This window comes from Bombyx mandarina, chromosome 13 (genome assembly GCF_030267445.1).
Source record: "Bombyx mandarina strain Sakado chromosome 13, ASM3026744v2".
Lineage (NCBI taxonomy): Eukaryota > Metazoa > Arthropoda > Insecta > Lepidoptera > Bombycidae > Bombyx > Bombyx mandarina.
Genome location: NC_143220.1, coordinates 16,081,031 through 16,106,496, shown reverse-complemented (window position 1 = coordinate 16,106,496; position 25,466 = coordinate 16,081,031). Strand labels below are relative to the sequence as shown.

The 25,466-nt window shown below is 37.5% G+C and overlaps 3 protein-coding genes across 4 annotated transcripts in view; 2 read left to right on the top strand and 1 right to left on the bottom strand.

Moving 5' to 3' along the window:
• Window positions 1-25,466, bottom strand: part of Xpc (DNA repair protein complementing XP-C cells homolog) — an 86,898-nt gene that overhangs the window by 13,971 nt on the left and 47,461 nt on the right. Inside the window, exons 2-4 of the mRNA XM_089732385.1 lie at window positions 12,155-12,332; window positions 10,328-10,479; window positions 392-483 (exon numbers count right to left, since the gene is read on the bottom strand). The gene's annotated coding sequence lies outside the window, so the exon portion shown is untranslated. The remainder of the gene's footprint in view (window positions 1-391; window positions 484-10,327; window positions 10,480-12,154; window positions 12,333-25,466) is intronic.
• Window positions 2,676-6,731, top strand: LOC149501689 (uncharacterized). The gene is made up of 3 exons (XM_089732512.1): window positions 2,676-2,802; window positions 5,199-5,978; window positions 6,245-6,731. The coding sequence occupies exons 1-3, from the start codon at window positions 2,676-2,678 to the stop codon at window positions 6,277-6,279; spliced, it is 942 nt and encodes a 313-aa protein (XP_089588638.1). The 3' UTR covers window positions 6,280-6,731.
• LOC114245319 (LIM domain only protein 3) overlaps window positions 24,307-25,466 on the top strand; it is a 53,357-nt gene continuing 52,197 nt past the window's right edge. Inside the window, exon 1 of one of the 2 annotated variants that reach the window (XM_028177452.2) lies at window positions 24,307-24,643. The gene's annotated coding sequence lies outside the window, so the exon portion shown is untranslated. The remainder of the gene's footprint in view (window positions 24,644-25,466) is intronic. The other variant, XM_028177451.2, reaches the window with a different exon arrangement.

Genomic DNA, 25,466 nt, shown 5'->3' with positions numbered 1-25,466 from the left:
TGGTCACCAATAAGAATGTGCTAAATGAACGTTGGGCCGAAATTAACTCATTGTAGCATGTCCTCAATAACTTAAGCGACTGGGTTTTGGAGAAAATTCAAATCTTTTGAGACTAGCCAACCAGCAACAAGTTTAAAACCCAACTGATTTTTCAAAATGGTATCAGTTCACTCGCGAGAAACATAAAGTTCGGCGGATATCTCTGTCAAGCTTGAATGAGCATTTTCAGTTACTATTTGCTTCACTTTTATAATGTTACCCTGTTAGAACTGGCCTTCTTACTATATGTAACCATTATAAGTTTAATAAAGAATAGTTTTATGTACAAAATAGAAAGTCAGTATGTACATCCGAAGATTATGTTTTATTATCTAACACAATTACCACATACCCTTAGTTGCGGACGTTAATGGCCGACCAGAGTAAGACAAATCTTCTATGATATCCCGACCGCTTTGAACGCTGTGTACCAATCACAACCACCTGTAATTGATAAAATTGATTCACCGAAAGCCTTCTGTACCATTTTCAGTGCCCCAACAGCGAAATTCTATTGGCGATGCAAAATTTAAGATAAACTCTTTGCTTGACGTTTCTGTTGTGAAAACGGAAAACAGCCATGCCAATTTAACAACAAAATACCTAAATTTATTTCATTCATCAAGATACAAACATGCTATCCATTCCTGATACTTTTTGATAGAATGTATACATTTAAGAAGTTAGTAACAAGTAAATGTGTAAGTATCTCGATCAGTATCGGTTCTCAGAGCGTTGAAAATCTTAGTAGGGCAAAAAATTAATAAAAAATTCGTAACATCTAACTTTTAAACTAATTCAACTGAATACGACAGGGAACTTCTCATACACCACTGATCGTAAAATTTAAACCAAAATTAGTTAAATGTATATTACAATTCTTATAATCTAATTACTTACAAAATGAAATATGACTGTACTGCGTAAATAGTTAGGTGTAGGTATTTTAATAATTAGAATCGTTTTCATAGTGATTGGCAAAGAGCTTAACCTTTCAACACTGTGGAAAACGAAAAATTATCAAGTTCACTCTTGTTACGGCAAGTACGCTTATCGAAATTACCTAAATAATTCAATGTAATGAAATCTGACTGCAGAATGTAGAAAATATCATCCAACTACCATTTTTCTATTTGTTTTAGTAATTGACGTATCCTTGAAGAGGTGTGTGTTTCAGATTACTTTGTGGAAGATATACCTAGTCAGGTCATAAATTCTGTCACATGTTTAATGTAAAATAATTGAAACAAGTTTATTCATTATGTAACCATTCATCTACCAACATGAACTTAACAAAACATAGATTCTTATGACACTAAAGTTTATTATAAATATAAATAATTATAATTATAAAGTTTATATATAACAGGCCTTCAATCTGCGCGGCCAGTCGTCTATCGCAGCACGAACGAGGTCCATGTCAGTATCGGCGGCTGCCTTAATCAAGGATGTCTTGAGTGACTCCAAATTGGGATGAGGCCTTGAGCACGCCTTTTCCTCCAAGTGTTGCCATATCTTGTAATCTAACGGATTCAAATCTGGACTGGAGGAGGGCCAGTCTTCGTGCCGGATGAAGTCGATTTCACGCTCCGCCAGCCAGTCTTGTGTGCTCTTCGCTCTATGAGCTGGCGCCGAATCTTGTTGGAATACCCAGTGCTTATTATTGAACATGGTATGAGAAACAGGTTCCACAAGGTTCGTCAGGACTGTATTTTGATACACAACTGCATTCGTTTTTACACCTTTCTCACAAAAATGTACCTCTGTTAACCCCCAATAAGAAACTCCCAACCATACCATGAGCGAGGATGGAAAATGACCTCGTTGGACACGCGGAATACGGTTGCTCGCTTCTTCACTACTGTGTGCGTACACCTTATCATTTTGTTTGTTGTAGCTCACGGTAAAAAAATTTTCATCCGAAAAAAGAATTTCCCGATATTTTTTTCCCGCGTACCGCTTCAACAAAGCGCGGCATCTCTTCAGTCTCAGGTCCATTAGACGAGCATTCAAACGATGTCCTGTTTTTCTTCGATATGCCCGAAGCCCTAAGTCTTCATTTAACACCCTTTTGACCGTGGTTCTGCTTAACCCCATCTGAAGGGCCAACAGTTTCTGCTTACGTTTGGGATTTCTTTGAATTCGCGCCTTCACAGCTTTTATCACTGCTGGAGTCCTAACAGACCGAGGGCGACCACTTCTTGACCTGTCATCTACACTAGAATCTTCATTGTATTGTTTGATGGTACGATAAACGAATCTTTTGGTTATATTCAAATTTTTCAGTATGTTAAAAATTTTAATTGGCGCGTAACCGCAACGATGCAACGCAACACGGTATTCTTTAAGCGTCCACTCCATATTTAAAAATGAGTAAAATTCTAAAAGTATACATTTTTATTTTCATGAACAATTCGAAATTCGAATTCAATAAACTTTTTTGTGGCCAGCATTCTAAAAGAAAAGTTTTTACTGTGTGACAATACTTATGACCTGACTAGTTATAAATAAGTGAGCCAAATGCACTTGTGCGGCATGTGTCACTTACACCATCCTGCATATTTCTGTACCGAAGCTATCATTCGTTAGGGTTTAGCTTATCGCACTCTAGCGCGCTGCATGAGTATAGAAATGATATGGAAGAGCGACCGGTTGACGGTATATCGTCGTTTAGTGGGAAGGTGGGGGGTGGGGTTTTACCATCTTCGACCACGGAACCTCACATATCCGCGCACCTCCTAGGCGCAGGATCCCTGGACTTAGGTCATTGAAGCAAGCAGTAGTCCGGGACTTTCTTCATCGCTTAAAATGTTCGATGACGTATGGCAACCATGAGCCAAAAACATTGGTGCGGGCTTATGATTTGTACCCCACCGAAGCAAACATAGTTCAGATGATTCGGCCTTACAGTTTGACGTCAAGTCTCACATCGCCGACCCCCCGATCGTTTCAAAATGTATATTAACCATTTAAGCGAAATCAAATCGAGGATAATTTTTTTGTGTATTATATGGGTATGGTGTATACCTAGTAGTAGTATAACACGACTATAAATAATTTACAATTTTTTTGCTTTCAATCCAATTCATTACGATATAAGTAATTATTATTAATTTATTACATCGAATTACAGGTATAAAATTGTCATCTTAAGTATCTTAGCAGATTATGGAAAACCAAAAATTTTGCTTGTGTAAAAGTATCTGTGGTTGGAGTTATGTTGGTCAATATTGCGTCCTGGCTTATTGATTCTTATAGTAGTAGTTGAGTTATTAATGTCTTATGAATTTTAAAAATATATATGTTTTAGAAATCGGTCTACGCACTTTTTTTTAATTGTAAATCGATTCTTAAGACTTCAGTTTGGTTCAATTTAAAGTACTTTTTTTATAAATATCATCATGCCTAATTGAAGAATAGGACAGGCTAGCCGTTACAAGTAAAATAAAATTGGAGAAAAGATAATTAAAATAAAATCGATCTCATCTCATATAGAACATTTACGTTGTAATGAACTGAAAAAATCACACATATTGAACTTAGTCGCTTCACTTCCCAAATGTAGACATTAGATTAGTACCTAGCTTATTCCCATTGCGGCTTAGGGGATCGTCTGCATCCCGGACAGGCTACTGGTTAGTGAATATCTTGTATGAATGATCCGTGTAAATGTTAAATTATTTTTTTTCGGATAAAGGTGTATAGTTTTCTTTATCATTATTACTATCAGACCATACGGTCTAGTTAACCTAGGCCTCACTCAATTTATATGAGTGAGCCCATTTTCGACTCTACTCGTCCATTTCTTGCTGACTATCCTTCGCAAGTCATCAAGTATGTACCTAATTATCCTTTAAAATATATTTTATTCCTACTATACCTAGTTGTTCCCGTCTTGCTATACCAAAATTGTCAATAAAACCACTCCTTTTTCTTTGAATTCGATTTGCTAAAAGGTTTTATAATTTACCATAATGGAAAGGTTGTGTTTGTTTATAGAATGGTAAATGGTCTGAATCAATCCCGTTAAGTGCTTTTCAACAGAGCTTTATTGCTTGTACAGTGACGTTGAATGGATGAGCTGTGTTGCGGCCCTTACATCTACCGAAACCCTTTTCACTCATTGCTTCAACAACTTTAGCTCTAGATTCTAGCGCGTTCTACTTATACTTTTCAATCTTAACTCTTTAAAGTAAGATTTCGTTCATATTTAAAATAAGACCAAATTAAAGTGGCGCTCCCGAAAAACCTTTCATCGAAATAATGAAAACCCTAGACTAAATCGTGTTTGAAACGAACCAGCACTCGCCGTAAAGCATAAACTAACATAAATAACTTCAATTGTTTGCTGGCTTATTGTTAACTTTAATTACATTTTGAATTAATTTTGTAATTAAAACGGAAGCTAGAGAGCGCCGCGTGAAGTTTAAGTGGCTGGAAACGGATCGACCCTGCAAGGGGGTGCGGGCAGCGGGGCTTTTAGATGCAATCTCTGAGTGGATTAATTAATTCTGAGGTGCCGGTTATCTTCTGTTATCATTTAATATAGTACGTAATTATATAGAAATTTTGCTTTACGGCAAACAGATTATTCTTTGGTAATTTTCTCGATTTTGTTTTCATTTATGTTTTCAAGGCTCTTCTTCTTTTACCATTATTGTTCACCCTGTTTTTTCCAACTCCTAAAACCGTCACTAGAGAGCGCTGTAATACGCAAATCCGTTGTCATGATACCCTTGTCATAAGTGACACTGTAACCGTAGATTATTGATTTTTTATTGAATATACAAGTTTTTCTAATCCAAGTTTATTTTCATAATCATCCCTCGGAAAGTCGATCATGGTCCTTCGAGCCGGATAAGAAAACAACTAATGATAAACAACAATTTTAAGTGCAAAAGAACGTTACAAACCGTAATTAACACAAAACTATTTCGTTGCTAAGTACTAGTGAATGTGAAGAATGGGCCCGGAAAGTTATATTAAATTACAAACCGATGTTCAAAATAAAATATTTAAGTCACCTGCGTCTAGAATAACAAGGGAATATATCGAAACGAGATTGCAATTATCGGAACAACATTGGTTAAAGTTTGAAGAAAATCACCAGAATGTTATATTGGGATGCGAAAGTAACGATTATAGCTATTAAACAAAAGGTACAATAACAAACGTTACATCGCGAACTGCATTCTGGCCAGGCTGGTTGGGCAAAAGGGCTTTATCTTCAGAGTCATCCAACGGTGTCAAACAAATATTCGATACGACAAATGATTGCTTGCACGCTTTATCTAACCTTGGTATACCTGTATCGACATGGGACATCTTGATTATATATCTCATCACAATAAAATTGGATAATGAATCCCAGAAACAATGGGAACAAAAACTAAGCGAACAGGCTGATCGATTGCCTACACTAAGCGAGTTCCAATCATTCCTGGAATCAAGATATCGAGCACTCGAGTTTTTAGAACCAAACCAAAGAAGAGAGTCTAGAGGCAAAGATGCAGTGGATAAACCGAAGGTGTTCAGCGTGACGACGTCTGTATCCTGCCCATTCTGTTCGGAAGATCACTTGCTTTATCAATGCAAGAAATTTGTACAAGAAGCAATCGAGAATCGCCGGGAGTTCATCCAGAAGAGAAAACTGTGTTTCAATTGCTTCGGAGCTAACCATTCGGTAACACAGTGCAAACGACGCACGGCTTGTCGGCGCTGTGGCCGACGTCATCACTCGCTGCTGCACCAGGAAGGCGGCACACACAATCCGGCCCTGGCGGGCCCTAGTCAGCCCGCTAATCAACAGCGGGAGCCAGCACAAGAACCGCAGGCGGCGGATCACGTGGAGCGTGTTGTCAGCCATTTTTCTAACAGTGAAATGAGATCAAGTAGTCAAGTAATGTTAGCTACCGCATTAGTTAATGTATCCAGCAAGGGTATGTATCACACACTTAGGACATTGTTGGATCAGGGCTCTCAAGCCTCGTTTATTAGTGAACACGCAGTTCAACTTTTGCAGCTTTGAAGGTTGCCAGTTCGAAGTACCATATCTGGTTTAGGAGGAAAAAAATCTAGTATTTCAGTAAAACATATGGTTCAATTTAAAGTACAGTCCACATATAACTCTTTTAGCTATCCCGTTCAAGCCTATGTTTTAAACTGCCTAACATCCACTCTTCCTTCACAGCAAATTCAATTACAGGATTGGCCGGAATTGTTGCAATTGCAGATGGCTGATCCAGGATATGGTACACCAAGCAATATAGATCTTCTACTGGGCGCTGATGTGTATGGTCAGGTTTTGTCAGAAGGCATATTGAGAAATCCATCTGGAATCTTGACAGCTCAAAATACACAGCTGGGATGGATCCTGTCGGGACGAGTTTAAGTTAGTGGGGATACTCCTTACATTATTAGCGCACATACCCATGACAACTCAATCAATGATTTGCTGCGTCAGTTCTGGGAGATTGAAACTGACTAGCATCATCCACTTTTATCCAAGGAAGAAGAATCCTGTGAAAGATACTTTGAATCCACTACAACTAGGGACAGTTTGGGTCGTTATGTTGTAGGTCATCCTTTTCGCGACAACAATCCACTTGCTCAAGAAGAAACTTGAAAATAATCCAGTCTTGAAGCAAGAATAATCCAAGGTAATAAATGTAGCCACCTGGCTATGAATCATATAGAAGTAATTGATGACAAACAAGAAGCTGCTAAGCCAGGATGCGTTTATCTACCTCATCATGCAGTTGGTTGTTCGCGAGGACAAAAGTACAACGAAGGTCGGCGTTGTTTTCGACGCTTCGTGTAAGGGTACCAGCGGCAAGTCATTGAACAATGATTTATTGGTAGGTCAAAGGCTTCAACCAGAGTTACGACACATAATTATGAAATGGCGTACTTATCCTATATGTTTCGCAGCGGACATAGTTAAGATGTATCGAATGGTCAAGGTCGTACCAGAGCATACTGACTTCCAGATAATGTCACAAGGGTACTATCAAATGTAAGAAATCTAAAATTGTAAGACCAGTCTCCAAACTTTGCATTTTGCCTATCGCTTTTTAACATTACTTACCTGAATAACTGTAGATATTTCATGCAATGTATGTAACTTAAATGTATCTTTGGATGCATCAGCTATTAAGTATTTTGTTATTGTTTAGTTGTAAGTAAGTACGAACTGTTTAAAAGCAACCCTTGACTGAACTTTGTCGTTATTATGGTTTCTTTAATGTGTAAGTTTATATTTAGTTCATGTTGAGCAGTTCTTTATTGATTACTATTAGGTTAAAATGTTACGGTTTCATGGAGATGTTAATTGTACATGTAAAATTTGATGGCCTCATTGTTGGCTATGAACTTTTGTAGTTCATGGTGGGCGGAATGTTCACCCTGTTTTTTCCAACTCCTAAAACCGTCACTAGAGAGCGCTGTAATACGCAAATCCGTTGTCATGATACCCTTGTCATAAGTGACACTGTAACCGTAGATTATTGATTTTTTATTGAATATACAAGTTTTTCTAATCCAAGTTTATTTTCATAATCATCCCTCGGAAAGTCGATCAATTATATTTTTCCAACATGAAAATTTAAGCATGTACAATCTTGAGGCTCTAGAGATTTCTCATGTCCCATAATGTTAGACTAGAAAATGGTTACTTCATTAAATTATTTAGGATCAGGAGAGTCTGACGGACAAGTTCTCAGGTGGTAAATTGCACTAATTTATGGGCTTAAACATTAATCGTTAAATTCGAGCAAACACATATTGATACATTACGTTCACACACATCGATAAATGTTTCATGAGGTGCCTGGGCATCACCTGGTGTGACGAAAATAACAAATTCAGAACGCTTTTCAAAACAACACTCAGCCTGCGCTACATTATGCATGAAGCACTCCATTTGCTGATCCGCTCAAGAGTCCCGCTCGCGCCTCGTTAAGCGCTTACATTAGCTACAAACACTTATTGATTTTTAGGAATTTCATGTAATTATTTATTTTGAAAACTTTAGTATCGAATATTGATTTAAAGTTGTCTTTTGGCGTGGGATTAGTGTGTATGTATATGAAAATTAATTCAGTGTGTCTCCTAGATATCCAAGTTAACATCTTAGCATTTTTTAACGGTAGGCAGTGGTTTGGTTCTGCCCCTGGCATTGCTGACTTCCGGCAGCGATAGTAGCCACTCACCGGTATGCGCGTCAGCCTACAATTAAAAATAATTGATTTTTAGGAAAATGCATATTTACAGGTAATGTAAGGATCATTATCATGTTACCACCCTACCCTCCGAAATGCATTTGAAATAATTTACATACCTCGCGTATAGTATGTTTTGAAAACCCTGATTTATTTCTTAAACAACCAATCCTTTTTTCGGAAGTCCACAGTTGCTGTGAGATGTTCTCCTTCAATTGATATTCAAAGAGATTATTTAATATCTGGAGAAAGGTAGCATCATTATTGAGCTCTTGGCATTACGTCTGACCAAACGCAAGGACCACTAATTTTCAACGGGTGGGACCTGTGACGTATTTGCCGCCATTGTTGATAAAAACTATAACGTCTTCATAATAACTTTCCTCTAAATTCATAACTTCAAATCTATATAATAAAACAAAAGCACACCCTTCACGAGACATCTGAAACTATCCGATCGAAGTAGTTTGGCATAACCACTACTTTGACAACGAAGGCGCTCGTTCGAATTTACGTAAGTACTATATATGTATACATAGTGTAGATTTTACATCTATCATCGCATAGACTAGACTAGAAGTTTATGAGCCGAACAGCGACATAAATAAGGTTACCGTTGCCATATATTATTTTTCTACTTAATAGTTGGTAGCCTAAGGGGCTATTCCAATTACGCTCGGTTTTATAGGTGAGCTCACCTTTCGGAAGGCTTGCTAATACTAGCCCTCGCAGGAGCACGGCTTCTGAATCTATTGCCGGATCGGAATAGCTTGTGATATGACTAGTGGTTTACGGATCAGACAGTGACACCTTTGAAGGCAAGCTTTTCTACCGGAAAATATTTCGCTCTTTTTGAATAGTAATTTCAACGTCTAGTGAAACCACGGTGCACGTGTAGTTAATAATAAAAAATCATAGGTACATCCGAAGTTTAAAATGTTGAAATAGATGACTTATTTGATCCTTATTTTAATTATTGATGGGTTCATCTCATTGCGGATTTACGTTTGCGTCTCCAGGAAATGAGGCAGTAGTTACGAGTGCAATATTAATTTACTCCGGTCTAACTGTTTACTTTCCGTCAAACGTTATAGTAACAATTTTAAATGAAATGAACAACTTCTACGTATTCATCACTCTGGATGGAATAAGACTAAACTGGAATAGAAACTTACCAACTCAATTCAATGGAGTAAATAAAAAAAAAACTTATGTGACACCTCGACTACAGATATACGAAAGCCGGGATACATTACTGGAGTGGAAAAGTTAAAAAGCTTAAATGTATCTCCGGCGCGGCTAAAAGTGTCTGACAAAAGTTCGACTTCCATTTTAAAAAGCTCCATTACAAAACATCGAGATTCGCTTCCGCCACGCCGCGCCGCCGCGGGCGCGAACTGACGCCTGACGCCCGCGAAGACGGAATTACACTCTAAAACTTTTCAATTAATTTAATAGTCTATAGCGAGGTAATAAATAAATATAAAGAATGTATGGGTATTTGTAACTTGCTATAGATCTCTTCGTTGCTATTGTGAAATGAGTTGAATATTTTGTTTTAGTAAAAAATCGTATTTTTAGTCTGGTTTTAGTCAATTGGCTCAGTACCCAGAATGCGGTCCGGTCTTGGAGACCGGTGCAGCTTCGGTTAAGGAGTTTCAATCCTATGTGGCACTAAACTTGAATTCGTTACGTACTTACGCTGTGTCATACTTCGCTTAAACAGTTTTAATACTTGATTAACTGGCTTACTTAAGATTTGTATATCATTCTATGAGTATTTATTTGAAGTACCTACTATGTTTCTTAACATCTTGCACAAGTGTTTGAGGTAAAGATAGTTCGTTATATTAATTAGTGTCCGCCCAATGATCACAATTACTGATACCTCAAAATTTCAGAACAAGTTTTTGATCCCGGTATCCTGTACGCCAGGTAGCCCTTGCCTTAGACGCCTTCAGCTCTAATAGTAGGAGTAGGCCTAGGGACCCCGGTAACCGTACTAGTTGAACTCGACAAAGAGTTCGACGTCTAGCCTAACCCATGCAACAGCCCGCTGAGTTTCTTACCGGATCTTATCGGCGGGTTGCGATTCCAATCCGGTAGTAGATTCATTCGCGAAGCAGCTGCTCTCGAGTTGTTAGATCTCCTTCGGGGGCAATAGACCTTTTTTTTATTTTCTTTATTTGTTCGTGGAATGAAGGAAGACCCGGCTCATTTGCTGTAAAACCGTTGACGGAGCCCGCTATGAACAAACGCTTCTCAATAGTATTCTATAACGACTATCCGACATTTCAAACTAGAACGCTTGACTGCTTCTCGGCAGAAATATGCAAGATAGTGGTGCCTATCCGTGCCGGTTCACATACGTCATACCACCACTATCTACTGGTAGGCGATCGTAGGACGCTGGTACTAGTACTCAGAGAACGCTGCCGCTTATTCACCGCCGAATCTCTTACTCGCATATTGTAACAAACGTGATCATCATGTAAATTAACCATATCGATATTTTTTAGGTTCAATAAATAAGGGTTTTTTTATTGCTTAGATGGGTGGACGAGCTCACAGCCCACCTGGCGTTAAGTGGTCACTGGAGCCCATAGACATCTACAACGTAAATGCGCCATCCAACTTGAGATATAAGTTCTAAGGTCTCAGTATAGTTACAACGGCTGCGTCACCCTTCAAACCGATACGCATCACTGCTTCACGACAGAAATTGGGGGGGTGGTGGTACCTACCCGCGCGGACTGACAAAAGGTTCTACCACCAGTATAGTGCATGGTTATTAAATAAAGAAATTTTATTGAAGCATTCGAAGATCGCAAAGTATCAAAACGAATTAATTCACGCTTAAAATACCCGAGCACCTATACAGAGAAAAGTAAGTTGAATTCGAGAAGAGTTGTAAGGCTTTGGTTCTGAGATAGTGCTTTTAGGCCCTAACCCCGGGGGTGATGCAGTGGGTCCGTAGAGCTTCTTAAAATGTTTTCACTTATGTATGTATGGGAATACATTACCCCTGTCTCCGGGTTACTCGAGGCGCGCACACATATTTCTAACACAAATTGAAGTGACGTTAAGCCATCACTTTACTCTCTTGTGAATATTCACTTAAATTACGTTTTATTGGGAGCTTGAAATATTTCAAACGTTTCTAGCACAACCCAAGTAAACAAATAAATCAAATGCTCGTTATTAGCATTTTTATTAATATTTGAATATGTAATTATGCTTATAGTAGGTTTAACATTTTTTAAACGGTATTTTACTTACAAATACATATTTAAAATTGAAATATCATCATAAGACCATCATCTTTGGTGTCGTAAAAAGCGACTAAGAGATTCATTGGAGAATCGGCAACGGCGTTCTCTCACTGAGTATAAGTTACCAATAGGCATTTACTGGCTTTAAAGAGTATTCTAAGCCCGCGAGGGTAGGTATCAACAGCGATTATTTCGATCTTATGTTTTAAGATGGGTGACGTTGTGATGTACATGGGCTCTGGTAACCACCTAACGCCACATGATACGTGAGCTCGTTGTGCGTGTACATAGCCTACTCATATATCGATTCAAACTCAACACGATCTTCGATTAGACACCACTTCATACAACTTGGCAAACGCCATGTATTAGACAGCTTAGTATTAAGTGCGGGTCCATTTAATAAGCTGTAGCTATTGGGATTTATTCGATATTTAAACTGAACTACTTAAAGTAAACATGGCTTGGAGATTCAGAGCAATCAGATAAATGAGATATTCATCAATATTTGTAGCGCTCGTCATGTCAAGTGCATTGAACGTTTTTCGCCTGTACTTACTAATAATCACTTAACTTAATTGCGGCCGTTAATTACCGCCGATCTCGACGGTTCAAATTACGTACTCTAAAACGCATTAGCGGCTGACAGCTGGAGATTATCCGTCTAAGCGGCGACGGGCCGGCCACCACCCGCCGCCCGCCCGCACCGGGACCATTCCACTAATGAAATTTAATGAGCCTTAATTGTTGACGACTTAATGCAGGAACTCTGAGATAAGTGCTTACGTTCATCTCAGAGTGCCTGAAACAAAACAAAACGAATCAAAGTTAGGTACTTTTCCGTCATATTTAAGTACGTTATTATTAAGAGGTTGCTGTAATAAAGATTTAGTCAAGATTTTTATTTGGTGAGAGCACAAAAACATACATACAAAAGTAATATAAACAAATTTCGTAGGTGGTTCTCGTTATTTGATTTGAGTCAGCTGAGTGTCATCTTGGAACGTTCCAATTACCAGTAGGGGGGTGGTTTTGAGGGGTAAAAGGGTGTACCGGGGTGTGAATGATCCATTTCGAAAACTAATTTAGAGTTGGCAACTAAACAAAGAGCACTCCTAGCAGATAATAATTAACGCTTGCGGTAAAGTTCCACTTAGTCCGCATTGGTTGAACCACACCACCCCATTGGCAATGTTAATTAACTGTTATTTTTTTCGTATTTTAATTAAACCTAATTATGTTTCCCTTGTACGTAGACTCCAATATTACTTAATTAACGAATCATAAATATTAAATTTGTATCCGTGAGAACATGTTTTTAAATATGAATAATTTCAACAGATGTTGTCCTTTCATTCCAGATGGTTTCAAAGACATCTTTAAATAATAAAAGTAATTACAACAACGAAGAGTTTCGTAACATAAAAAATACAAATAAATTTAATGTTGTAATTTAAAAAGTAAAGGAATACTATTGTGAAAGAGACTAATGTTTTGTGTGGTTTGTCTTAAATCTCACAGGTCGTAATATTACATTGTGTGAGGAGATCTTGTTATGTTAAAGCAAATGTCTTCGTCCTTTGGCTGTTTGTGCCGCCACCCGACCGTTGTCCAGATAAAAGCTTCTCCATAGCACGAAAAAGCACTCACTCCAAATATTGATTTGTTACTTCAGCGCTCCTAAAACGTGGGATATGTGTGCGGCTTGTGTAAATCCACCTTAACAGTTTCACTTATAAGAGTTCATGCTTACAGAGTTTAATACTAGTGATCAGCGCTTGACATTTAATGAAGCAACAGTGAAATTTACCATTAGAATTTACGAATGTAGTTCATTTTAAATTTAATACAATACAAATTATTATTATCGTAATATTTTCTAACTTTTAAAGTATATGTTACTTGTTTAAAAACATTGTTGTCCAATATTATTTTATAACTACAAAAGGAAAAAAATATGTATAATCTTAATGATTTTTTTTATTTAATTAAAACGTTATTCAATCTATATGTAAACCGGTTTGTAGCTGTTCTCTGCGCAACCGGGAATCGTTTACGCTAAATCCTAATTAACTGCTTGATTAGAATTGGAATAAAAACCTCGTAATCTTAATTGGGTTTTTTAATCAAAGCTCGCGGTGAGTGGATTGAGGGTTCTGCGAGAGTATTTAAACAATAAATTGGATATTCGTAATAAGCATAATTATGTTTTTAGCGGTAGGTTGGTGGACTAGCTGACGGTACACTCGTTGTTATGTGGCACCGAAAATTATAAGGCATTACCGCTTCCTGGTAGGAATAAGCAGGAAATGATACTTACTATCACACCACCAACGTGCTATATTAATCAATTTGTGCTGTTCCTTTTACTAAAAACATGTTTTTAAACAAGATCATTAAATTGTAACATGAGTAGAATCCCATAACAACAGCAAAAAAATAAAAAGAGCTACTATATTATTTGTAAACACAGTGTACACAATAGCAATATACATATAATTATATATTAAGTACCGTTTAACTTCTTTTTAAATATTAGTCACTCTCATCGCTGTCACTTTTAATGTATGCGTAACATATTATTAATTAATGCCTTTTTATTGTGCAATTTTGAAATATTAAATCGCATGCATGCCGTTCTTCGGTTTTTTTCTAGTTGGAGACGTAATCAAAACTGCTTTTATAGCTAAAACTCGCTTTTTTTGATTCTTTGAAGTTTAGAATAATTTGTAATAGTGTGTCGTCGTGACCACGAAAATGTAGGTTTTTTTTTTATTGCCTATCTGTATGGACGAGCTCACAGCCCACCTGGTGTTAAGTGGTTAATGGAGACCATATACATCTACAACGGAAATGCACCACCCATCTTGAGATATAAGTTCTAAGATCTCAGTATAGTTACAACGGCTGCCCTACCCTTCAGACGCATTATTGCTTCACGACAGAAATAGGCGGGGCGGTGGTACCTACCCGCGCGGACTCACAAGAGGTCCTACCACCAGTAAAGTATGTAAGTATGAACTATGTGTAATATAATATGTATGTAAAGAAAAACCTCTTTATTTTTAAAATTATTTTTCTTGGACAAGCTCATTCAGTGAAGAGAAATAATTCAATTTTACTTAATATAATAATATTGTTTAAAATATTAATTTAAATAAATATATTAAGTGCTTTATGTGTTGTTTTCGTATTTATATTACAGAAAACGCAGTTAAGTCTTTCATTGTCTGGAGTGTTTGATGTCATTATATTATAGTATATTATATATAGTTCCACATTATATATAGTTCCACTTAAAGTGAAACGGCCTTCCCCACTCCAAAATGAAGAGTAAATAAAGAACAACCTTACCTCCTACATCATAATATTTTGAATAACTTGGTATGAAATTGTATCGGGACTATGCAGACTTTAATTTACAATTTTAATATTATGTACCCTTAAACGCGGTTCGAGATAAATAAAACTTCCACCGAAGTACAAATCAAAACTCTATTTAACACTTAGAACACTTAAAGAGCACTTACAATTCGCAATTCAGTTTTTCCGCTTCGCTTCAGGTGATCCGTTCACTGTTTCGCTTCGAGTAGTTCCGATTACTAGCTGCAGCGCTTTGATAATTGATACGACATCCCTAGAAGTATCGAGAACATTCCTGACAGGTCGAGTAGTTTCGATATATGTTTCTACTATTTGATAATAGATGGCGCTGTACTTCTCGAGCGCTCTCTCGATTTTAGTAGTTCTTTTATTATTCATTTCTGCTATTCGACGACAGATCGCGTTGCTCTTATCGACATAACAGTACTAATGCAACTACATTAATAAACTTCAGTTGAAACTTATTAAAACAGTGAAAATGTTCAACAGATCACAAATTTTTGATAAGTGGTTAGTATCTTTCTGAACTGCTTCTTACAGGTAACTGGTAGTGGCAATTGAAACTGGTAATTAAAAATACAACGCAATTACGTAATTAAAATTACAAAAGTAGGTACTACGAATGTGAATATGAGCAATATAATGTACTCTAAATGTCGAAAACTTCTTACTACGACCTACTGACTCTCAATTATGTAAGTTATTTCCAAATTAACGGAAATTAAATTTGAAGTTTTTTTCAAACTGAATTTTTACGGAATTTTTAATTTCGTTAGCTTATTAATTGAATTTGGTTGATGATTTTAAGATTGCTATGGCCACTGTAAATAAGAATAGAATATGCGTTATTTTACAATAGAATAAACACAATAACAAAACTTTAAGTACAAGAGTACAATGGGCCGATAACACGTGGTTATGAATCATTTCAGGAGAGAAATTAACTGCGGTGGAATTTCTCAAAACTATGTTAGTTTACCAAATAATACAGTAATAAGAACAGAGTTTATATTATGTTATAGATTGATAAGTAATTTAAATTTTTACAGTGGCACGAGATCTTTATAACCCAGAAAAGACGCAGCACCGTAAGTGGCCACAATAAAGCTCTCGCTACATTAAGCTTCCGCTAGTGCGCCGTTAGCGAGATAACGAGACCCACTGCTCGCCGCACACATAATTTATACCGTCCGAGCTCGTTAAAAACTTATAAAGACGCACATTGTTAGCGCGGCCAATATTCGCGGTTATCCGAGGATATACGAGCACCCTAACGACTCGTTGCCAGCCAGTGTGGGTCTTGCAGAAACGACCCTGTTTCGCATGCTACGCGAAAATGAGCAATTGGTATCTGCCCCGAAGATGGCCTTTGCAAAACATAATATGTCTTGTTTTATTAGGACTATCTCGTAGACTCATAACCATATTAAGTGCCTATTAGAAAACGGTAAATCGCCGAAATTTGCTAATAGAATATTTTAAGAAATCTAAGTCGCCAGGAAGCGATATCTCTTCTTTAGCTGACGACAATGGGTATGTGATAGAATGTTGTGATAATAAGATTTTTTAAATATGCATAGAATACAGAGCGTAAAGCTCCCGATGCTCGAATATGTATGAAATACGACCATCATAAATAGTCGCAAAAAAAACATAATATCTTAGCTGAGCTGAGCAAACACTAACAGCTTTATTGAGTCCCTACTTATTTCATGAATTCGCAATCACTTAAAGCAACGGTGGCTGATAATTGCTGCACTAAGCCTTATGTTGTGTAAAAGGCACAGCAAAATATGGTAATAATTGTAGAATTTCTTTATTTAACTAACGAATTACGAATTGTTGAATTTTTTATTACTCTTCGTTTTCTAAAATAAGATTCAGCGATACAGGGTGTCCCACAAAGGGCATATCAAGCTGAGAACTTTAGATAGCTTTCTTTCAGAATAGTCGATTTGATGAAAAAAGTTCCTAAATAAATAGTTTCGGAATAAAGAGTACTTGAACATAAAGAAAAATCTATTAATCTGCCAGCTCTTGAATTATGTTTTACGCAATGTACCGTAATATGATTGGTAGTAGAAAATAAGGTTGGCGACACATCAAAAGATGTGAATTTATATTGGAAGTAAACGTATGAATACTGGTCGTACAAATTGAGTGCGCATACTGAAATTAATTTTTGTTCATCAAATTTTAATGAATGTAATTACTTGGGATTGCTTTCGGAAGTTGAAAGCAATATGAAAATGCCACAAACACGATAGTGCGGCCGGCTTAATCTAACGGGTTCTCCGGTCTTAAAAATGGAACATGCGACATCAGATGATATACAGATAAACACACTGACGACCATATGTGTATACACTGAGGTACAAACCCATGAGGTATGATTTGTCGTGCATACTCGTACTATTTATTTAATTACTCAAAATTTAGCCCCGATCCGGACAGATAGCTTACCTACTAGTGTCTAATGATAGTCACAAATCCTTATTTCAAACTAGCTGACCCGGCAGACTTCGTAGTGCTTCAATCGATAAATAAAAGACCTAAACTTTTGTATAAAATAAACTTAAAACAAATAAAAGGAATCTGTCCGATGGGAGACACATCAAATAAAAAACAAAATTGTTATTTTTATTTAATTCCGATCATTTTCATATTTATTTACCTTTAAAACCTTCTCTGGATTTCCACAAATAATTCAAGACCAAAATTAGCTAAATAGGTACAGCCGTTCTCGAGTTTTAGCGAGATTAACGAATAGCATTCATTTTTATATACATTTCAAATATAAGATAGGTGAGAAGAAATGGAGACTTCGACCTCATGTCTCAAAGAAGGTGGTGGTATTCTAGTTATATTATCAATGAGTCACAGTACACTAATAGTTCTAGTTACGTGACATAAATGCCGCCAAGTTTCGAGCCTTTGAGGGACTTCGTTGGCACCACCAATCGTTCCGGCCGTGTCGGCATATCAAACAGTTTCTTTTGTCTTTGCAGAAAATGAGAAATTTACTAAAATTCATCGGGATAAGGTTAAAATTAAGAGAAGTTTACGAGCCTTAAAGTTATTTATTTAGTAGTCTGTGCTTATGCTGTATTATCCGGTAATAAGGTTGCATTTTTGTCATATTCAGTATTTGAAATTAGTTGAACGAATTCCCTATTAACGATCTCGTTCTGACGCGTTAAAATGAATGAACGGCCAACGGCACTTTTGTTGTATAAAATCAGGGCTGTCATCGAACAGTTGAAACAATTGGTAAATTGATTTTTGTATGAAACTATTGATAACGATAAAGTTTTTACATTTTTAACGTGATCTACATTGTGGACACTAAAGTCACTTTAATAATACTTTTAACTTTTGTGGGAAACACTGTATTAAAAAAAATTGAAAAATGACTACACCTTGGGATATTTGGGATACTAATATTGGCAATAAAGAAACATACTTGTTCGCCTATTTTACACGCATCATGGGATTATATCGGCGTTCAAATGCCGCAAGCTTTAAAAACAAATAGGTACGTAGCTAACACGTGACCCATTTTTTTATTTGTGTAATAAGGCGATAAGGCGTAGGGGACTAATGATAAGGCGTAGGTATTGTGAGCCTATTTATGCCATTTTGCTTGAGAATTTAGATTTAGAACTCATGTCTCAAGGTGAGTGACGGGATTAACATTATGTTACCCCATAGACACAGCCCACTGAGTTTCTCGCCGGATCTTCTCAGTGGGTCGCGATTCCGATCCGGTAGTAGATGCAGCGAAGCACTGCTCTGGCTAGGACTAGTGTTAGCAATAGTCTCAGGTTGAGCCCGTGAGCTCACCTACCGGTCTGCGTGAGGTTGGAATAGCCCCTTAGGCTATTCTATAATACCTAATCAGGTAGGAAAATACATAAAATATTGTTACGCGCTGGGGTTCGGGATAAATAAAAAACTCTACCGAATAACAAGTTAATACTCTATTATCACTTAGAACACTTAAAACACTCAACAAACACTTTAAAACTCTCAATTCGCTTCTTCCGCTTCGCTTCAGGTGATCTGTTCGCTGTTTCGCTTCGATTAGTTCCGATTACTGATTGACTGCGTGCCATCTCTGCAACGTTTTTAAAGCTGATACCACATCCCTAGAATTATCGAGAATATTCCACACATTTCTAGTATTGTGTTTCTGCTATCTGACAATAGATGGCGTTGTACTTCTCGAGCGTTATAGGTGCTACTAGATTCTTCGATATTCGTTCAACTATTCGACGATAGATGGCGTTACTGTTATCGGCGTAACAATATTATGTTGTACACGGCCTGCGGTTCAATTGAAAAAAACTTTTTGGACGGCCTAATTAGGACGTACTATTGCTCTAATGGAAAGACGTAAGTAAGATTTGACTCGTTAAATTAATATTGACTTAACCGAGTGAAATTAGATTAACTGAATGAAACACAAACAGCCAACCGCTTTAAAACGTTCTCGTTTCTAACCTTTCGGAGGTGGTAATGAAGAACTAGCGCGTAATGGAAAATCCGTGTGTTGATGCAATCTGTTGCAAAGCTTTTAGGCCGGCCCGACCGAGCTTCGTTTTTCACTTAGCCGATATGCGCGCAATTACCGGCCTCGAAACTATTTCAGGTTTGCGATTAGTTTGAACGTTCGTTATTTTAATTACTGGTGGATTTCATTAAGCATCGGTTAGCGAGGAAATTTTGGGTAATGATTAGATTTTAAACAATCTAATTATTAGAATTGAAAGTTTCCTTCAGATATACTGGAAGCATTTATTTACACTACACTTATTGTTTTTGTCACAAGTCGTGCTTAGAATTTAATTTCTAGAATTAAAGCAAGCAAGCATTATGGTGACATTACAAAAACTGTGTTCTTGCTGCAAATGTTTGGAGTTATGCAAATATTTTGTGTTGTACACAAATATTAGGGTATTAGCACGCAAAGGTGCTGCTGTAAATTGAGTTGTGGCAGGGTCATTTCCGTGGTCGCTGGCCGGCAAGGGTGAACCTACAGATAGAGCACGGGTCGCGCGCATCAACTCGTGGCTCGTGCTCGGCTAAACACAAATCAACACCGATTCTCCATTTGTTAGACACGGGAATGTAATTATGGCCGGAACACTTGGCGGGGCGCGAGGGGCGCACCGCGTCATTCAGGCTTTTAGTTCGTTGCTCGACAACGATCGTTACTTTGGAATCGTAATATACATTTCGGGAAACACCAGCATTTCTCGCGAACATGATTAATTTATTGTTTTAACACGACCACGTCGCTATTATAATTTTATGAAGCGGCCCTAATTTACATTAAACGCGCGGGAGTATTTAATCGAATGTACGATATTTTTCTATAAGCTTACCTAAAATTTCGTAAGCTTATATAAAAACAATGCGTAAACTTGTAACAAGTCTTGTGTTCTCTATTTTCTTATATGGGGCGGAGACATGGACTCTGAAGAAGGCTGATCAAAGTCGGATAGACGCGTTTGAGATGTGGTGCTGGAGGAAAATGTGGCGGATTCCCTGGACGGCACATCGGACAAACGCATCAATCCTGGAAGAACCAGGAGTCTCCTTAAGACTCTCCACTTTTTGAAGTCGTCGTGGCCTAAAGGATAAGACGTCCGGTGCTTTCGTATGTAGCGATGCACCGGTGTTCAAATTCCGCAGGCGGGTACCAATTTTTCTGATGAAATACGTACTCAACAAATGTTCACGATTGACTTCCACGGTGAAGGAATAATATCGTGTAATAAAAATCAAATTCGCAAAATTATAATTTGCGTAATCACTGGTGGTAGGACCTCTTGGGAGTCCGCACGGGTAGGTACCACCACCCCGCCTATTTCCGCCGTGAAGCAGTAATGCGTTTCGGTTCGAAAGGCGGGGTAGCCGTTGTAACTATACTGAGACCTTAGAACTTATATCTCGAGGTGGGTGGCGCATTTACGTTGTAGATGTCTATGGGCTCCAGTAACCACTTAACATCAGGTGGTCTGTGAGCTCGTCCATCCATCTAAGCAATAAAAAAATAAAAGAAACATTTGCCTACGTAGGATTTTAGAGTATTTCGGTCACGTTGCGAGGAAAAAGGGTGACAATCTCGAAAGACTTCTCATCACCGGCAAAGGGGAAGGAAAGAGGCTTACGGGGCGTAGTCCCTTGCGCTGGTCCGATCAGATTAAGACGACCTTGGAATCCAGCATTAATGTCGCTATACACTGCGCGGAGGACAGGAGTGAATGGAGGAACATAGTCCTAACAAAAGTGCTCAGTAAAAGTCAGAACCTCAGAACGGAGGAATACGACGCACGGAGGGGCATATAATATATGTATAGTTTATTTCAGATGTCATGTAAGTATTTGACGCCGTTAAATATGATTTAATTTAACTCCCAAAAACCCCGTAAGCAATTATGTATTCAATATTATTTTATTTACGTAGATTGTATAGGAGCTTAGGTAAAAATAGTATAATATAAAGATAACCTGAATTATTGCTGCAGCATGGGAAGGCGAAGTATACCGGCCGGGTCGGTGCCATGACACGACTTAAACTAAATTAATAAACTTGCACCAGACTCTGGCTCTATTAAAAAACACTCATTAAAGCAAAGGAAAAGTAGGTGAAGTCGCCGGCGGGGACAGCGTCGCTAATTGCGCCGCCTTTATTGCTTAAATAAAGTTTTAGTGAGGGGAACACAAGTTTTAATTAAAAATGTGAGAATAGTTTTTAATAAAGGACGGACTGGGTGCGCGTATATTGCGAAACTTTAAGCGATACGCTTAGCTTACGGGAAGTCCGGTTACATTGAGTCGCGCAGCCTCACTTGCTAGCTTAGTACGTTGTTTTATTTTACATTACCCATCGTGTATTTTATCAAACCGTATTTTTTATTTAAACAAACGTCGACGGCTACAATAATTGTAAGAATTAAACCTAAAAATCATAACTTTACATTTCTGCTTTCCTATTTCCTTTGAGAGGTATTTAAAAATTAAGCAACGGTAACGTAATCAACGGACCAAAGCAAATATCTTTCTAGTAGTTTTTAGTAGTTAGTAGAAAATTAACCATATCGATATTTTTTAGGTTCAATAAATAAGGTTTTTTTTTGTTGCTTAGTTGGGTGGACGAGCTCAGAGCCCAGGGTTAAGTGGTTACAGGAGCCCATAGACATCTACAACGTAAATGCGCCGCCCACCTTGAGATATAAGTTCTAAGGTCCCAAGTCTCAAGTTACAGCGGCTGCCCTACCCTTCAAACCGAAACGCATTAATTACTGCTTCACGGCAGAAATAGGCAGGGTGGTGGTACCTACCCGCGCGAACGCACAAAAGGTCCTAGCACCAGTAAATAAGTGTATTGGCTTATCGCCTTTGTAGACAGGTGGTATACGTAATGCTGAGTAGTTATCGTGGCTTATAGACGTCAGAAATATCAGGAACACCGCCAAGCCGCTTCTTATACCATGGATGTAAGCAATGCCGGAAATATAAATACAGCATATAGTGTTAAAACTATCGTAATTCTTGTAGTGAATTCCAAACAAATATTCTCACATCAATACAAAATGAAAAATGGCACCGGCTACGGGAGAAACTAATAATGCTAGTGATTTACGCTCGCCCTTGTTATTACGACTCATGTGAAATGTAATTTCGGCGTACTGTGTGTATAGTCAGGAGCACGCACACATGCGATCGGCCCAGTGTGCAATACGTTTAATAAAGGAGGGACGCGAAGTAAATCCTTCAATTTTGCCGGCACACAACGGCGTATTCTCGTTAACCGTGGCAATAAGTTAAACGGGTGGGCCGCTGAAGCTGCCCGCGCCTCCGCCGGCCGCGTCCTCGCTACAACCATCGCCAGTCAGGAAATTAAAAAAAGGTCTTGAGCCAACTACTTATTGCGCACGAACTCCTTAAAATCCGATTTCAAAATAAACATTACAACAGCTTTGTGAGGTGAATAATTTATTTTGCAGCGTCATTAAAATAATGCCTAAATTAACCAATTAAATATGTACTGCGTTTGAAACGTGTCCAAAAAGAAGATTGGTGTTAGTTCTAGCGATATCACTAAATAACGCAACTATTAAATTATTTTATTTAATTACGGCTTTCAGCTTCTAGCGCTCGATGTAATACATTTAAAAATCAAATGGAGTTAGGAAGTAATGACCTCGAAGGAACGCGGTAGCGGCAGATAATTGACTTCGCCTTATGTTGCTGTTTCACAAAATATGAAATTACTAAAAAATCAAATTGTTTATGCTTCTATTAGAAACTCAACATCAATGTATCTTAATATCGGTGTCGAGAACGATTTGATTAATGCAACCGTCATTTTAATACAATGACCATTCATTCAGTTTAGTTGTAGAGGCCTATGAGCCGTTTCTAATTGTTAAAGACCAAATAGTACCTACATGTCGCTCCCGTTGCGGTGGGGCGATTGCACATCTAATTAGATGTTCAATGAAAGTGTAATCAAACGGCCGGATCCGGGACGTAATTAAACGGCGCAAGCGAAGAGTGATTTATTAATAGAAAAGCTCGAGCCGTAATGAAATACTGGGCGGACAATGGCGGCGAGGGCGGGCGGTCCGTGAAAATTAAATTCTCAACGACAGTTCTCCGACATCAGACATACACTTATCGTTTTCGTCACCGCGACTGGACACTCGCTTCAATAATTAACGAAGCAGAGGCCTCCAGCATGACACCGCGCACCCGAGTGAAACAAGACAATGGCCTTCGAGGACATATATGGAGGAGTATAAATTTGTCGACAAGGGAATGTAAAGAAGATTGGTTTCTTACTCAAACGGGTGCCGAGAAAAGGGGTGGAATTGAATTTAGGCCAGAATCCACTCACAATGTTGTGTTTGTGATATTTCTTACCTATGTAGCGGCGGTGGGACGTGATGTTCTTGCCGATTAGTTTTATTACGTATCGATTTGTTCACTGTATAATTTTATTTTCATGGAACACATTTTATATTCGCTAAGAAATATTTTTTGTACAACTAACATTGCTGACAGATAATTCGGTTTATATGTTGAGAAGAATGTCACAAGATTTTAAAACTACAACAAGGCTTAGCAATGTGATTTTTTTTTTGACGAGTATTGTTGATTTATAATAAAATGAAGTCACCATAAAACAACCACACTCCGTGCCAATTTACAGAAAACCCTGTATCAAATCTTTTAAAGTTGAAGCGTAACCTTAATTATACTTAAAAGCTGTTAGAGTATACTTTTTCAATTAGAGTATTAAAGTGTTCCGACCCTGTCATTATATTAGAGTGTTGTTCCATGCCACCCCGACGGGCGCCCTCTCCCGCCACCTCATGTCGTTCGCGCACTCTCGGCTCACTCGGACGCGAATGTTTGTGCTTGCAGTACGTGTTCTTTCGTCTGCTTCCATTATCAAACTTTATTCGAACTCGAACTTGTTCGCAAACTGTAAACATTTTCTTGTCGTTTAATTAGACGAGAAATCAATTTAACTTGCCGAAGCAAGCTTCAGATTGAAAACGTCCGTTTTATTCGTATTTTATTTAATTGAAAGTGACTTTGTTGAGTGATTATTCATTAAGTGTGTTTTAACTTGGGATTTTTATGGATTAAAGACTAACAGTGCTGGAGTTTTACAGGATAATTCTTTGAAAGAAACTCGATCGATCAAAAAAGGTATTTTATATTATTATTTACAATAAGTTATCATATATGATCGTATTGATCACTTCGTGTATTTATTTTAATATTCATAAATAAAGTACAGCATAAACTAAAAAGGTTTTGAAAGCTATGTTACAAGCCATAAAACTTCAAATCAAGTTTGATTGTATTTTTTTAAATTAGCGAACATAATATCTTCGTCGGGAAAGCACGGCTTGGATGGTAAAAATTGAATTAAAATGCGGCAAAGTAAAAAAAAATATAATTTTCTCTTCAAATGGCTACTATACATTTTTGCATAGACACGATTTATAATATTTATCTCTATATTTTTGCTTTTAATGTCATCAAATTCATTTTACAAATTTGCATTTTTTTGAGGTTTCGTTCGTATGATTCAGTCACTTAAGCACTGCACAAATAATATCACTCAGAAATTACACAACACTATGTATTTGTTTACGGCTCGCGATGATCAGCGAAAATGTAAAGAACGTGAGTGATTTATCATGTATTTTTATTTATCTTCATTGTCACGTGTTATAAATAAATAAATACCTAACAATAAAGTAGCTCCGATATTATCTAAAGAAGAATGTTTCTTCTGAACTTCGTAACAATAACAAGCTGACGCAAGGTTCCATTAAATAAAATTTATTATTGCGAAACTAATTAGTGCATAGTAATTAATCTGTTTAATTATATTCTCTCATACAAATTTATAATCAGTCCAATAATTTTATTATATCAAACAGCTCTGATAGTGAGTCTGTTGTTTTTAAATTATAAGATTGTCGTGCTCATTATTTTGAATGCAGGTCGCAAATAAATAATT

Bases quoted from the DNA above. Each gene is read 5' to 3' on its own strand.
- LOC149501689 (XM_089732512.1), top strand. From the start codon at position 2,676: ATGGAAGAGCGACCGGTTGACGGTATATCGTCGTTTAGTGGGAAGGTG. The intron at 2,803-5,198 runs GTCATTGAAGCA...ATTAAACAAAAG, and splicing joins CGCAGGATCCCTGGACTTAG to GTACAATAACAAACGTTACA. The intron at 5,979-6,244 runs GTATGTATCACA...ATTCAATTACAG, and splicing joins AGTTAATGTATCCAGCAAGG to GATTGGCCGGAATTGTTGCA.